Genomic DNA, 16478 nt, shown 5'->3' with positions numbered 1-16478 from the left:
AAAATGCCTGAACAAGTAAAAATATGACTTCAATTTAGTTGAATGGTTGGATATTAGGGGCAGACCTAATATTTCTGGAAGGGATTTCCATAGAGTCCAAGAAAATGGAAATAAGAGACAGGGTTTTCTCTATGGGAATCCCTTCCAGAAACATTAGATGTCTGGCAAGGCAATGAGCAAAGCATCTTCTGCTAGGGATTCCAGTCTTTAATTGGTTCATCCTGGCACAGTAAACAGGACAATACTGTCAGCCCTCTGTATCCATGGATTCTTTATGGATTCAAGCATCCACGGCTTGAAAATATTCTCAGAATATATAAATTCCAAAAAGCAAACCTTGATTTTGCCATTTTATTTTAGCATTTTATTTAATGGACATCACTTTACTATAACATTGCATTTAATGGAACTTGAGCATCCACAGATTTTGGTATCCATGGGTTGGTCCAGGAACCAAACCCCAGTGGATACCAAGAACCTACTGTACTCACATACCCACATACACATGTGCATATGCACACAAATATTCTCCTTATTGGAATATGGTGAGTTGGAGGGTTTTTTGGTTCATTTCTTTTTTTCTTTTGCCATTCTCACAGTGATGTGTATTTCTGAGACTGTTTTATACCCCAAATTGAGAAATAACTGAAGAAAAAAAACCCGGCAAATAATGTGATAGATCTTAAGGGGGATTCCTTTGTTTTCTTTGGGGCTGTGCAGACCGGCCATTAAGGCCAGTCTGGGGGCAGAGTTGGGGCATGGTGTCCACATGACACATGCCCCAACTCTGTCCCCATGACAGCATGATGCTGTGCACTGCTCCACATGGCGTGTGGCATAACAGTGCTCCTCTGGCACTGCGTCCACATGATGCAGCGCAAAAAAGTGCCTTAGAGCTGTGATGCCACAGCTCTCGTGCCCTTGAAAGGCCAGATCGGGGCCACAGCATGCAGTTGCCACGGCCCCAATCTGGTGCAGGTGGAGGCGGCTGTAATTTGATGAAAAACAAGTTTGTGTGAAATACTTAAGTCCCTTCAGGTCCTCATAGAAAGTCCTCACAATGTTTGATCACCTAGGTGCCTAGATACTGAAACAAGACATGCCACCATCTAACTCATATTGGTATTTAGCAGAAATTTTACTGTATTATAGTTTGCTTCCATTGGCAAAATGACCAAATAGTTTACTAAAAAACCTCTTTACTCTGTTTTGGAACTGGGACAGAGATGGCTCCAGGCATTATACTGAAGCAGGGGAGAAGTGTGAGAGGCTTGTGAATCCTTTCCTCTGAAGTGTGCAAGTGGGAATTGATGGTGCTTTTGATGGAAGATGGTAGTGATTGCTTATGCATAGAACTTGGTCTAGGAAAATGACTTCATACAAATTGTGAGAAGTTATTTTTCTAACTTTTCTTTATATCAACCTTTTTTATTGTAAACTACCTCGAGGGCCTGTTTGCCAAAAGGCAGACTAGATTTTAAAAAAAATAGTAAGTTTACTTTGCCAGGTCCTACTGAAAGTATGAGATGCAGTTATCACTCTCCTACTACAACAGCCTTTACTGCTGGGAAGAAGATCTCCTAATAATAATTCCTTGTCACCAGTAATGGCTTACACATTATTCTCTATACTGCCTTATGCGCTTAGACTGACCCCAAGTATGTGAAGGAAATACATTATCAAGCTGGAAGCTGCTATCTGAGATTATGTTTATTTTCAGCCTGCTTAACACATTTTCTGCTCATTGATTTAATCGTTCAGCTGGAATTTGAATTGTTCAGCTGGAATTCTGATTCTTTTCTTTCCAACCCTCTTATCTGTCTTCTGCTTCTGTGCTTTCTTCTAAGAACAACATTTCTTGATCATCTGCCTGGCAGTAACAGTCGCAATGTCTCACGGGATCCCTTCCCCTCCCAGGCCTCCCTCCAAGCCTACCTACCTGAAAGGCAGAATGGCAGTGTCCAGGTATTACAGAAGTGGGGAAATATAATTTCTTAGTGAATCTAATTTTTTTAATATGGACACCAGATATGCATTTTTAATATGGACACCAGACTTTTTGGCCTGGGATGCTGCTGAGCCTTGGGGTGTAGTTTCTCAGGTGCCTGATAGCCAGACTATATACAAGACAAATCTTTGCTTATTTCATTCTTGCATGCAAAATCAAAATATTTCAGAATTTTTCTCTCTCCTAGGTACAAGGAATTTTGTGCATTTTTGTGACTTTTTTCATGAACATTTAATCAAAGTTTTTTGTCCAAATAAGTTTATTTGTGCAAAATACTCCCCCCCCCCCCTTGAACCATTCTACAAATGAAGTTTTTCTGTCAGTACAAATAAGATTTTATTGGTGTTTCTTTTCTGAAGGATGCTTCTGATTGTCAGTAGCACTGAGTCTTGATGGCCAAAAGCCTCTGAGAATGTCAGATTTACCACAAATTATCTATATGGACAAGACATGAACATTTTCCTACTCTGCCTTTCCATTGTTTCTGAATTGCCCCAATTAATGAAATCAAGTGTAGAGCATCATTATGCTTCCACGCTGCTAGCTATGCACAGATCTTTAAAATGTTGATTAATCAAAATTGGGGGCAATGAGGATGAGTGACTGCTTTTTGTACTATGCCTCTAACACAGTGCTCCAGGTCTTTTAACTATATTCCAGATGTTGACACTGTGTCATAGATTCCTTCCTTCCTTCCTTCCTTCCTTCCTTCCTTCCTTCCTTCTCCCACTCCACTCTTGTCCTTACCAGAATCTGTTGTTCTTGTTTGCTTACAAGTTATTTCTCACTTATGGTGACCTTATCATGAGGCTTTCTTGGTAAATTTCTTCAGAAGGGGTTCGGCATTGCCATCCTCTGAGGGTTTGAGAATGTGACATGCCCAGGACCACCCAGTGGGTTTCCATGGCTGAGCGGGAATTCGCACCCTGTTCTCCAGAGTCATAGTTCAATGCTCAAACCACTATACCAAACTGGGTGTCTGCTTGTAGCAAAATTTGAAAACGGGGCATGAATTAACACACTAAGATGGAATATGTTTGCTGGTTAGCATTGGTGTGGAGATAATAACTGCTTTGTGAGTTAACACATCACTGAAGGAAAGAGACTTTTGAAGAGCCAAGAGAAAAGAAGGTGCACACCTTGCACATTTTCTTCAGTGGTTCCAGTAGAAATATTGATATATTTAAAATATTAATACATTTTCCTATGGTAATCATGCTATGTTATGAAATAGTTTCTAAAGCACACATGGGTTGCAGTCTCCACTGAAAAGTGAAGAACTTATTTATCCTAGATACAGACTATTGCTGCTGTTATAGAGTTTTGTCATCTTAGTGATATTATTTTATATTGGCCCGGTACAGACGTGCAAGGAGTGCTGTACTCGGGAAGAAACTAGGGTTCGGGAGTGCACAGCATCTGCACGCTCCTGAACCCTAGCACTTAATGGCGGTGCATCATGGCAGCCCCCGTGTGGACAGGGTCTGCCATGATGACACATGCACTGTACAGCATCCAGATGTCACTGGCAGGAAGTGGCATCATGGCCACTTCCTACCAAGTGTGTTAGTTTTTAGTACTCCTTTGGTTTAATAACTATTTACTTGTTTAGACAGTTTCAGAGTCAGCTAGAATCCTAGTTATTGCTTTTTCAGTGCAGATCATCCGGTGAGAGTTTAGAGAACCTGTTTTGGGTTTCATACACACACACACACAAACTGCCATTAAAATCAAGTTGGCAGCTTCATTAAGCTAGAATGGTGCTTTTGTACCACCAGAGAGAGAGAGAGAGAGAGAGAGAGAATTTAAAACTTGCTGACTGCATCTGTATGAGTGAAAATTATGTTCCCTCCTTTGCTCCTTGGTGTGTTCAATAAACTTTTCCACTGGAATCAATAGGATAATCAACTGAAGGGCTAAACAGACTGGCTTGAAGCGTGGGGATGGGATGGGGACATGGAATTTGGACAATGCATGCCCCAACGACACCCCTACGCCGGCATCATGCCGCCTGCCTGACCACATGGCAGGCAGCATCACGGTGCTCCTTTGGCAAAACATTTGTGTGCCGCACACCGAAAGGACTGCCAAAAAGTGTGGCACCTTTTTGCCAGCTGTAAAAGGAGCTGCACTTTGTTGCCTCTTTTTGAGCTGGCAAATTGCTGGATCGGGGCCGCAGCATGCGGTTGCCGCAGCCCCAGTCTGGTGCTAAAAGGGGCAACGAGATACTGTTCTATCGGGGCTGTCTGTTTTGCTCCTAAGTGTTGTTGGCAACTGTGCTTAATTTTACTTATATGATCCTTGAGCTTCTGGTATTAGTGCTTATAACCCATACGGACTCCTGTCACTTTTAACTAAAAACATAAAGGCATTATTAGGTGTCATAGTAGATGTAGAACAGAAGGAGATGGATTCACATTGGTGTCTGGCTGGAGATGCAGTATAGCAAAGAACAACAGTCATGTAGGACTGCAGGAGATTTTAGTTGGCTCCCAACTTTTGGTGGCCATATAGTAGGGTTTACTTGGCAAGATTTATTCAGAGGAAGTTTGTCATTGCCACTCATCTTAGGCTGAAAATGACTTGGCTTTCCTTAGCTGAATAGGGATTTCAGCCTTCGTTTTACTGTGGTCCAACCCACAAACCACTACACTACATTGGCTCACTGGCTGACAACAACAAATTAGCCAAACAAATTAAAATATATCAGTGTTTGTGTTTATGAAATGTTCGAGCATATTTTCTCATCCCAACTAGAGTGTAGAATTGATTTTTCTTTTTCTTTTTTGAATCAGGTTGATAAATTAATTTTGCAGGGGAGGGGAATTTCAAAATGCTTGCCTTTCTTAACCTTAGCAATTCAACATCTCTAGTGCACATAAAATTGAATGTGTCATCCATATTAGTAGAATATTATCTACTATATTGCTTCTCTTATATTACTTTCTGTGTCATACAGCACCACCTGTGGAAATAGTCTGGAGAATGATTGCACTTGGATGGGACAGTGAAGAATGCCAAAAATACTATAAAGCTATTATATAAGTCAATAAGTTCATCCCCACTTGAAATACAACGTGCCATATTTGTGACCTCATCTCAACAAGGATATTGCATGACTGAGTGCAGTTCATAGAAGGGCAGCTAGAGCGATTAAGAGGATGACACCTGAAAAGAGTGAGGATGGTGACTCTTCTAGAAAAGACACCTGAAAAGTTTAGGCACTCGGTCTGTAAAAGGTTCACCATCACTGAACTAGGCTGTCTCAGCCTAAGGGGCAGATAAGAGACCTATGCTCTGAGTTTATTGCCACCTGTGAGGGCCTGGTGCAGAAGGGACTTACCTGGAAGGGGGATCTTCCAGTACTTACAAGGAAGCAAGGCATACTTCTCCAGTACTTCCTTACAAAGGATAACTCCTAAAATATCTATCTGTATTTACTTGTATTTACTTGTACCTCCATCATACATTTGTACATACATTTTTTTAAAGAATGTGGAATATATGTTGAAGTCAGTTTTAATTCTTGCAGTCTTTTCCCCCCATAAAGAAGACTCTGTATATTGCTGGCAATCATTAGTGGCAGAATGTGTGTGTCTATATATCTGTATTCTGTAAATGTCTACCAATACATCTGGAAATGGATATCAGATCTATACGTGATTAAAAGTATGCAGTTCCAGTCAAAAGTGGGCTTAATAGGACTTGTTGCCAAACCTCACATCTCAGGTGAATGCGACAGTCAGGAGCACCTGTTATCAGCTTCGGCTTATTCGCCAGCTGCGCCCATACCTGGCCCAGAGAGACCTTGAAACGGTGGTACACGCTCTGGTAACCTCTCGATTGGATTTCTGCAATGCGCTCTACACGGGGCAACCCTTGTACCACACTCGGAAGCTGCAGATGGTACAGAATATGGCAGCCAGACTGGTAACTGGCACCTCCAGGACCAGTCATATTACACCTGTACTCAAAGATCTGCATTGGCTGCCCATTCGCTTCCGGGAACAATACAAGGTGTTGGTAATAACCTATAAAGCCCTACATGGCTTGGGCCCAGGATACCTAGAGGACCGCCTCTCTCCATACATTCCGCCTCGCACCCTCAGAACATCTGGGCAGCAACTATTGAGGGTTCCAGGGGCTAGACTTGCCTCCACCACGAGGTGGTCATTTTCCATCGTCGCCCTGGCCCTCTGGAATACGCTGTCCATAGAGCTCCGCTCGGCCACCTCCCTGGCCCAGTTTAGGAAGGACTTAAAAACCTTCCTATTTCAGGCAGCATTCCCCGAATAAAGTCCTAGTTAGTTCTCCCTCCTTGACAGCAATGGTGGCTGGCTAATGGGGTTTTTTTAGTATTATCTTAATGGTAGTGAGTTGTATATTTTAATGTATGTTTTATGCTATATTGTATTGTTCTTATTATATGTTGTTCACTGCCCTGATCATTGGAAGGGCGGTATACAAATAAAATTTTTATTATTTTATTATTATTTATTAATCCAACAAAACATTCAGTTGCTATAAATTTATAGTTATAATTACATGAAAAACTGTACATTTCTAAAGGTTTATAATCCACTCAAAATTTTGGTGGATAGGATCAGCACAATATATAAAAATGGACAGATTTATCTTCTCCAGTTTTTAACTTACACTCAGAGCTTTTGTTTGTAAACTTATGCCATTTACTCTGTTAAATATTAATAGACTGGGGGGTTTATGAAAATCTTATCCTGCACTCAATGCTCCAAATTAATTTCAGGTATAATTTGAGTCATAGCAGTTTCATGCTGCAACAGATGAATTTCACTCAGTTGTTCCACTGAAATATGCATTTAATACATTTGTGAAGGACTCAGGCCATCCTCAGGGCTTAACAGGTGGGAGCAACCAAACAGCTACAAGTGTGTTGAAATAGAACTGTTACAGATACATTATTCACATCACATTAAACCTCATCTGTGGAGTGAGGCAGGAAAACTTGCATTGCTAGTATGAAACTGCATAGGCAGTAGTCATAATAAAACGAAGGATGATTTATTCAAAAGTCTTTTTGTATTGTGTTTTAAATTTTATTAAGAGTTTTAGAACTACCATAAGAATTATAGAGATTTTTTGAAAGGAAAAAAATAAAAAGTGCAAAGAAAAAGAAAAGAAAAGAAGAAAACGGTGACTTTAAATCTCCTTCACAGCATCTATCTATCTATCTATCTATCTATCTATCTATCTATCTATCTATCCACCCATACACACACGACATGCATAAACACATATATAATCTATTCTTCCTAATGATCAAAATGAAAAGTTACCAACTGATTTCCTTATTATTGCAAAAAGTCTAAAGGAGTTTCCAGTCTTTTTTAAAAATCACAAATCAAATTGTTCTCTAATAATACCAAACAACGTATCTACTTCTACTGAATTTATCAGTTTCAGTGCCCTTGCTCCAACATGAGTGGTACAATATATCACTTTAAAAAGATTCTCTTCTAGATCTTTTTAGATCTTAATGTAAAATAAATTTCCTTTAACTATATTTTCTATTAACCCATCTACTTATTATAACCAAAAATTTTAACCTAACCTTTACAAGTCTCTCTCTCTTCACATGCACACACACATACCATACACTAACAATAATTAATTTTTAAAGAAGTTATTTTAACGATCTTAGCATACTATAAATTTCAGTTCCTGTAACCATAATTTCCATTCATCCATCTGTGTACTGAAGTCAAAATTCTTAACCCAGTTTATCCTATTTTTCTTAACTTTTTGTTCACTTTATATTTAACTTTTGGCTTTTAAACAAATTCCCTTGTCACTGTTTGCATGGTACACCATTTACAAAAACAGTGGGCCCTTTACGGTGGGTCCTTGGCATTCAATGGGGTTTGGCCCTAGGACACACACAAACACCCTGTGGATACTAAAATCCATGGATACTCAAGGCCCATCAAAAACTACAGCATCCCTTATATAAAGTGGTAAAATCAAGGTTTGCTTTTTGAAATTTATATCATTGTACAGTGCACCCGCACTATAGGCGGGTGCCCCATACGCGGCTTCCTGCTTATGCGGAAGCTGCACGACAGGCAAATGAATGAATGAATGCCATGTGCGCCTGCGGTGCACATACTCTCCCACACTGCAAGCACGAGACCCATTCAATCAAATAGGACTTGAGCTTATGCGTTATTCGTCTCACGTGGGGGGGGGGTCCAGAACAGATCCCCCACATAAACCAAGGGACCACTGTAGAATATTTTCAAATCATAGATGGTTGAACCTTTGGATACAGAGGACCAACAGTATTATCTAAAACAGAAACATTATACTAAGCAAAACAAGCAATTTTTTTACCACAGATATTTTCTCCAACCATGCCAAATTTAATATCTCCTCCCTTAACATGTCCTTCTTAATTTCAATCCATATCTTAACACCATCATTTTGAAACAACATAAACTTCATATTCATCATAACAATGCCTACGTATTCAGCTTTCTTCTCAATTTCAAAATTAGGTTTCCCCATAACTTAATTTGATCTTAAATATTCATATTTTTTGTTAACATAGATCCTGCCAACACATCAGAATTTTTAAACAATGCCCAATTGTCCACGTTTTCTCCTATCACTTCATCTGTAATTTCAATTTTATTTTCCACAGTTTCCACTTCATCATCAATTCGTTTCACCTCTCCCATCAATTCTTCATTCAGCACCTCCTTCCTTTTTAAAAGATCTTGCTTCACATCCTTCATATCTCTTCTCAAAGATCTCATCTCCTCCAGCAGTTCCGTAAACTTTCTGGACATAGTACTTGCTCTTCTTGTTATTCTCTTAGTAATTATTGTATTCACTCAATCCACAATACAAATGCAGACATTATGGGATTAAAAGTGAAAAGAAGCCTCTCGTTTCTCTTTTTCTCCTCCGTGCTCTTCTGCATTTGGACCTCACACAGACACCATAGTTTCAGCAAAACATTCTGACTTTTCTTGATTGTATCAATGAAATAAAATAAAACATCCATGTTCCCACATAGGTCTAATCTCTTTGTCTGCCACACTTCAAAGACCCCCAAAAGACATTCAAATAGGAAATCTATCTTCTTTAAAAATGACTGTCCCATTTGTCCATTTAAAACTTGGTTAAATCATACCATTCCTGTTAAGCTTTTTGCTTTTAAATCAAGATCTTCTAAATAAGTGCTGTTTTTTGGATCCCAGAAAGAAGGCAACACACCAAGGCCTCAAATTTACCACTGAAAAGAAAGACTTCTCTTCAGATTTAGATTACATAGTTAGATAGTGATTAAGAAAGTGGGGATGTTCACAGGTCCAGTGTCCTTTAAAAGATCCCCTTGAAAGTGGCTGAGCTTTATGGTATTCCCAAGGCCCCTCTCCCAGCCTCTCAAACTCACCTTCTGACTGCTAAAAATTCAGTGGTCTCCTATTAAGAAGCAGCATTTCTGGAGCACACCTGAGCAATCTTACACTACTTTCCGGAGATAGATTTGCCAGCTGGAAATTGTCTCCTAGCTAGTATTATGGCCATTTCAGCTTTCCTTATCTCCAGAGCTCACAGCTGGAACATCAACCTGTCATTGGTCTCCACCCAGAAGTCCCTGATAGTCTTGATATAAGAGAATCTTGGTATAAGAGAGATCAAAACAGTCTAAAGGAGATGGTGCCAGATTAATCTCTGTCAAACCTATCTGTGACTTTGTCATAGTATTTACAGCAATAACTGATTCAAGTAATTCAAATTACTTGAAATATTTTTACATAAATAGAAACAAAATATTATCCAAAGGTTTTTCAAGCCTAAGGTATTTAATACAGAGCAACCTTGGGAACACTCTTAAATTTTTTTAAAAATATATTATTAGTAAATCTGGGCTTTGGCTTGGAGACAAGCTTCAAGACTTTATAATATCTATCTTAGCCAGGTGGCATTAATAGGCTCCAGAAATTTCTTTCCAACTCCCAGATGACACCTTTCCTTAGCCAGAAAAAAATGTTACAGGTGTTTGTCCTGTTGTGTGAAACATTTGAACTTAAGACAGTGGCAGGAATCAGGAAGGTATAGATGTCTTCCCATTTCCTGGTTGCCTTTGACAGAGTTTCAGCACCAAGAGAATTCCCAGGGGGGGCTTTTTCTAACTACACAAAGCCATTAAACTGATCCACAAGTACCCTGATCTTTGCCTGCAAAGGTCAGGCAGTTTATTGCTGTCCAAATGAAATTTCTATGCCTGGCTGCTGAGAAGACTGCAATTGGTTCTAATGAATCTTTGTTACATCTTCTGTTCTTTACATCTGCTGACCTGATATTTCTTCCCTTGATTCTTAATATACGCTGTTAGTCTAACTGACATTCTGCACAAGAAAGACCACACTATTTGTATTGCATTATTAACAACAATGATTAGCATTATTAACAGAAAGAATATAGACCCTGGACAAACCAGAAGTGCCCCTCTTTAAATAAATTAAAAAAAAAACCCTCTAGGGGGAAAAATCCTTCCCCAAAAAATACCTTGAGCAAAACCTTGAGGTGAACAATTATTTCTTTTCCAAAGGGTGTTTGGGAATATGTAACTGCTGTACTTCTCTGGGCTGCCTGGAGCTGTCACAAATACGTTCAGAAGGCTGTCATTTTCAACATTCAATTTCTGCTCTTTCTTTTTTAAAAAATAAATAAATAAATAAATAAATAAAAATGTTTTACTCCTCTTCTTCATTTACTGTGTAGTTATACTGTTTAAAAGCTCTACATTGTTTTCAAGTTTTTAATTGTAAGTTAAAAGTGTTTGGGCATCCCTTTTGGGCTGAAAAACAACCAGGAATATTGCTAAAAATAAATCTGGGAGCTCTGCAAGCCTTTGTATAGTCTCTGACTGTAATAGCATCTTTAGGGCCGGCTGGAAGAATTTCAGAGCCAAATCCAGTTGAGTGGAAGAATAAGAGGAGACAAAAGTCCCATATGTTATATGACGGCCAAAAACTGTTGTTTTTTTTACAAAGCCCAATGTATTTTTTCCTTATCACTCTTCAGGGGCTATTCAATTCTCAGAAATTTCTGGAGCTGCAATCTGCACTCTCTATAGAAGTGAACATTTGATTATAAATACAGTGGTACCCCGGGTTACGAAATTAATTCGTTCCGCCACCGCTTTCGTAACCCGGAATACTTCGCAAGCCGAAAAACCCATAGGCGCTAATGGGGAAAAGCCGCGATTTCGTGTGAAATAGCGCCGAAAAGCACCAAAAAAATTTTCGTAACCCGAAAAAACCTTCGTAACCCGAAACAGTTTTTTTAATTGGATTTTTTTCGTAACCCGGAAATTTCGTAAGGCGGCGCATTCGTATCCCGGGGTACCACTGTAATAATAATAAAATTTTTATTTATACCCCGCCCTTCCAGGGATCAGGGCGGCTTACAACAATTAAAAACAGACACAATCCATAATAGTACAAAAAGTTAAAACATGCAAATACATCAAACAATGAAAAATAACAGAAAAAGCCCCATAGCTTATTAGATTATTAGAAGGCAAATTCAGTCGAGCTCATTTTGAAAGGACAAACAACTCTGCAAATTCAATTGCAAGCCAGGGGACATGCACCCATAACTAATGGCTGTTCTTAAACAGGAAAAGTAAACAATAGAATTACTACTACACATACCACTAGAACGACTGTGAAAAGTTTGGATTTTTTTGTTTAATTAATGACAATGGGCAAGAATTGAACAACACAAAAACCAGGGATTTACAGGAGCCCTGACTCATTTTAGCAGTCCACTGGTGCAAAGTGTCTCAGTAGCAGCTGCTAAACAAACCATGGTGCTTCATTTCATGGTTTGTTCATTATGTGACACAAAAGAAGTTAACCAACCCCCCTCCCAAAAAAAAAAAAAACCAAATCCTGGATTCTATCGTTGCTTTGAAAAGAAAAAAAGAAACCAGGGAAGGCGAGTTGCCCTTCTTTGCATGACATGACAAGCAAATCATGGAGCACAACACCATGATTTGTTTAGCTACAAATCAACAGTTTGAGCAACATGTGCCAACACACTACTTATACATAATAAGCCAGGGTTCCTGCACATCCCTGGCTTATCCTATTGTACAGATTTCCAGAGTGTGTAAAGTATAGTCAGTAAATTTAGCCATGATAAAGATGCATATTGTCAGTGTCTGTAGATTCTTAAATTACATAACATCCTCAGTTTCGATAAAGCTTCTTTATTCATCTCTAATGACTTTCTATAACTTTTTCTACTTATGAAACTGTAAAATTGCAACTGGGTGACGAACTCAGATTCTTTTGGTTCTTCATCTTTCTTTTGTCCTTTTTTCAGACACACTATGAAAATGGAGAGTATATTATCAGGCAAGGTGCTCGAGGGGACACTTTCTTCATAATCAGCAAAGGCAAGGTAAGCTATTGTGGCAGCCTGTTTAAAACAAATGTCATAAGCAATAGTTACATATTCTGAGGAAGCAGTGCCTCCCATTGGTTTTTCTAATGTTGTGCCAAAGGGGATGAAATATTTCACATTTGATTCTATCAAGTAACTTTGTTTTTGGCAATAAATACTGGGATTTCTGTGTTAAAATGAAAACTAATTGCACACTGATGTATATATTTCATAGGTTCTTATGTACCTGTCAAAATTTATTTGCACATTCTAGGTTTTTCCCCCAGACATAGAATGGTACCTGTGAATGATTCCCTCAGATTTGTACATTTTGCCTATGGTATAGTAAAATATGTCTGTGTATCTCTGCATTTATGGTATAGTAAAACATGTATGTCTATCACTGTTTAGATATATCTGTTCCCTCAGACAATAATAGTATAACAAACTCATTTCAAAATGCAACATTGAAAAAACCTGACAGAATATAAATGCTAAACCAGTGCTGTCACAAAACTGTGCAGATTAAAAATGCTAATTAAATTGTTAGAATTTAGGCATGGATTTGAGCACATGCATTCTTAAATTGAGAATAATAGGATTTATAAAAAATTTATCCAGTCAATCACTGAAACAGTGGCATCTCTAGGTTTGGTGTCACCCAGTGCAGTAACTCACAGTGTCATTCCCCACACCATACAGAATCCTTAGTCATGTGTTGTTGTTGTTGTTGTTTGCACTGTTACTCATCAGTCATCATTCTCATATACCACTGAATGTCATGCTAACAGTTGGGACATAAACAACTAGCAAAATTAAAGTATACCATCAGATTACAATATTATATGCACAATCTCAATGTATTTACATATACATGTATATAAAATTTTATAGTTGGGAGGGAGGGTTGGGTCGGGGTTTTGTGGGGCTTGTTGTTTTTATTGTAGTATATTATATTTACTTTGTTGTTACCCGCCTTGATCCTCTTCGGAAGAGGCAGGATATAAATAAATATTTATTATTATTATTATTATTATTATTATTATTATTATTATTATTACATAGGGAAGATTTTGTTAAAATGTGATGATTTGAAAGAAAATTTTAAAAGAATATTTTTTTAAAAATGTCAAAAATTTTGAAAATGTAAAATTTTGAAATCTGAAATTTTAGGTAAAAAAATTATGGGGCCTCTCCTTTCTTCTCCCAGTGAGCTTCAACCCACCCCCACCATCTCTTAAAGCATTTTAAAGGGTAGCACATGAATGCACAGCTGTTTCCACCAAAAGGCAGGTGTTTGAGAAGCAGTGGTGTCACCACCACCCTTAAGGTGTCACCTGGTGCAGTCCGCACCCCCCCCCCCATGCGATGCCACTGCACTGAAATCCTCCAAAGGCCATTCCCCTGCCAACTCCACCCCCCATCTTCTTCCTCTAAAGTTACATGTACCAAGGAGTGTGTCCAGGGTAATCAGATGTCAACTACTGGAAAGGAGGACAAGGCACTGGAAAATGTAGGACGTTTAAGGAAAATGTAGGACATTTAAGAAAAATGTAGGAAATTTCCAAATAAAGGCTAAAACATTACTATAAATATAACTTCACACTTCTTAGTCATGCTCCAAGTGGAGGACATTTTGGAATTCTACCTGGACAGAAGGCTGAAATGTAGGGCATGTCCTGGAAAGGGAGAATGTCTGGTCACACTGAGCGTGGCAGGAGGCGCAACCTCCAAAGGCTGCAGAAGCTTTCCATGTAGCAAAATATCAAAGGCATGGGAGGGATGAATTTGCTTTCCCTCTGTACCAGTTTCCTCAGCACCTTTTCTCCTGCTGTCCTGTTGGTAAGAATAATTTAAAGATGCTTTGGAATGATTCAGAAGATCAAGTACAGTAAAGTAATTTGGGGTTGGTTAACTGCCTTAAATTTCATTTTGAGGGGAAAGGGGTAGGCCATACCTTTCGATAAAGAGAGGGAATAACTAAGTTTATTGCAGAGCCAATCCAATTTGGGCTGGGCTATTTTGCCCATGTTCATTACAGGAATATCCTCCATGGGTGTAGAATTCTGTAGCAAATCTCAAACCAGGTGATGTTATAAAATATGTTATTGAAATTCAAGTTTCTCCAACCCAGCTTCCCATTTGTTTTCCATCCCAGTTCAGCATTCTGGTTATTCCTATTACAGCCTTAAAGAGACCATGCTGTTGGCATCTGAGGCCTCAGTTCCTCCCATATATGATTTCCTGTTTCTCTACTCTGTTTTCGCAATTCAGACTCATAGGAGACAGTTGAGGGTGGGGTTCCACTGGGGTCACCCACTTAATGGACCCCACTTAGGAGAGTTTCTACTCAGACTTTATATTACCATTCTTTGTTATCAAGAGGCAAATGGCATTTCTTTGTATGTAACTGATGCTACTCCCTAAAAACTGGTTCGTGTATTTTACTTAGATTAAGTGTTTTGCATTAATTTTATTACAGGTATTATGTTGAACTTAATGGCTTTATGATGCTCAATTTTATCTTTATTGATTTTTATTTAAAAGCAGTTAAACAGGGCTAGTGTGGAAACAAGATATAATTAAGGTCTAGGAAGATAGGACACTGCTAGAAATGTGGAAACTTATAAATGTCTCTGTCCTATTATGGGGACCTTCTTCTAAACTCATAATCTGTGTGCAGTTCCTCTGTTTATTAATGAATGAATGTGATCTTTGCTTTAAATATTTGCTTAATGTGGAAGCAAATTAGAATGGGCCAAGACTTGCTGGTAGTGCTAACTGAACAGAATGACCATAGTGTTAGATGTTTGCTTTAGTTTAAAATGTAAGTAATACAAATATGTTAGAGGATAATAAAGTGGAGGTCTTTATGTTAAGCATATAGTTCCTACTCACACACACAGTTCCAGCAACTGAAGACATGTGCATGGTGTTCATAGAGAATCAAATGAAAGCTTGAGGTTTCCATTACCAGAGGTGTCATTAGGGGTGTGTGGGGAGACATCAGGTGACAGCCTGGGGGAGATGCACATCCAGTTGGGTGGTGCACCCAGTGTTGCATCCATTTCTTGCTCACCCAGTACCTACACCAGAGCCTGAATGGCCCTCCAGAGTCTGCAGCACTATCTTCCTCAGCAAAGTTTTTCCTGAGAAGGTGGTGCCTTCTGGGTGAGGAGCTGCACTAGACCCTGAATGGGTTGTCCAGAGACCACAGTGATCTGTCCGGGTGGTGGGCAGCTGGCCAGGAGATCAGACAAGTAAGGCAGTAGGAGGGAGGTAAGGTAGGACAGTCTGCTGCCCCCCCACAGCCCTTTCTGGGACCCGTACTAGGTGACATCAACCTCAATGACACTACTGTCCATTACTATTATGAATTATGAAGTGCTAAGATACTGATTTATGGGTTCATGTTGATGATTTTGCTTATGATTTAAATGAAACAGAGGTTTGACTGGTAGCACCTACAATCCTACAAATGTGTCTGGACCCCAAATGTTGATTTTCTGAAAGAGTCTACGTTTGCCTGTTGGATCCAAAATAGCATGAAAATGTTTGGGATCTTATCCTATGATTTTTAAAAAATGATTCCGAAGGAAAAACTCAAAAGTACAAAGTAATAGGTTAATTAATTAAGAAAGTTAATTAAAGTCAGTTGCTCTTAGACTTTTAAAAATCTTATTAAATTGCATTTGGGTTTGAAGGGGGATATTCTATACAGTTTTATTTTTTTAAAAAAAATAGCATAAAATGTACATTACATTGCTACACTAAAAGTCATACCAGAAATTTTATTTCTTTTTTCATCCCTGTTTTGAGTTATGAAATGAAGGAAACGACTGCATGACAACCTCACTTCTCAGTTGTCCTAAAAGAGTCCTTTCAGTCTCCCTTATAAACACAACTCCTTATCCACATTCTTTAGCTTGATGATTTCCACCTGAATCTCTGCAAGAGTCTCAAGATTTAAGAGCTTCAGAATTCAGTTTCCTGGGAGATATGAGGAACATTTATGCATTGTCCAGTGTAG

At 38.8% G+C, this 16478-nt stretch overlaps 1 protein-coding gene across 1 annotated transcript in view; it reads left to right on the top strand.

Annotated features, from left to right (window-relative positions):
* Nucleotides 1–16478, top strand: part of PRKG1 (protein kinase cGMP-dependent 1) — a 655625-nt gene that overhangs the window by 490037 nt on the left and 149110 nt on the right. The window contains exon 6 of the mRNA XM_042459015.1: nt 12389–12466. Coding sequence (XP_042314949.1) covers nt 12389–12466 — 78 coding nt within the window. The remainder of the gene's footprint in view (nt 1–12388; nt 12467–16478) is intronic.

This window comes from Sceloporus undulatus, chromosome 3, assembly GCF_019175285.1.
Source record: "Sceloporus undulatus isolate JIND9_A2432 ecotype Alabama chromosome 3, SceUnd_v1.1, whole genome shotgun sequence".
Classification (NCBI taxonomy): domain Eukaryota; kingdom Metazoa; phylum Chordata; class Lepidosauria; order Squamata; family Phrynosomatidae; genus Sceloporus; species Sceloporus undulatus.
This window is presented reverse-complemented; position numbering and strand designations above follow the sequence as displayed.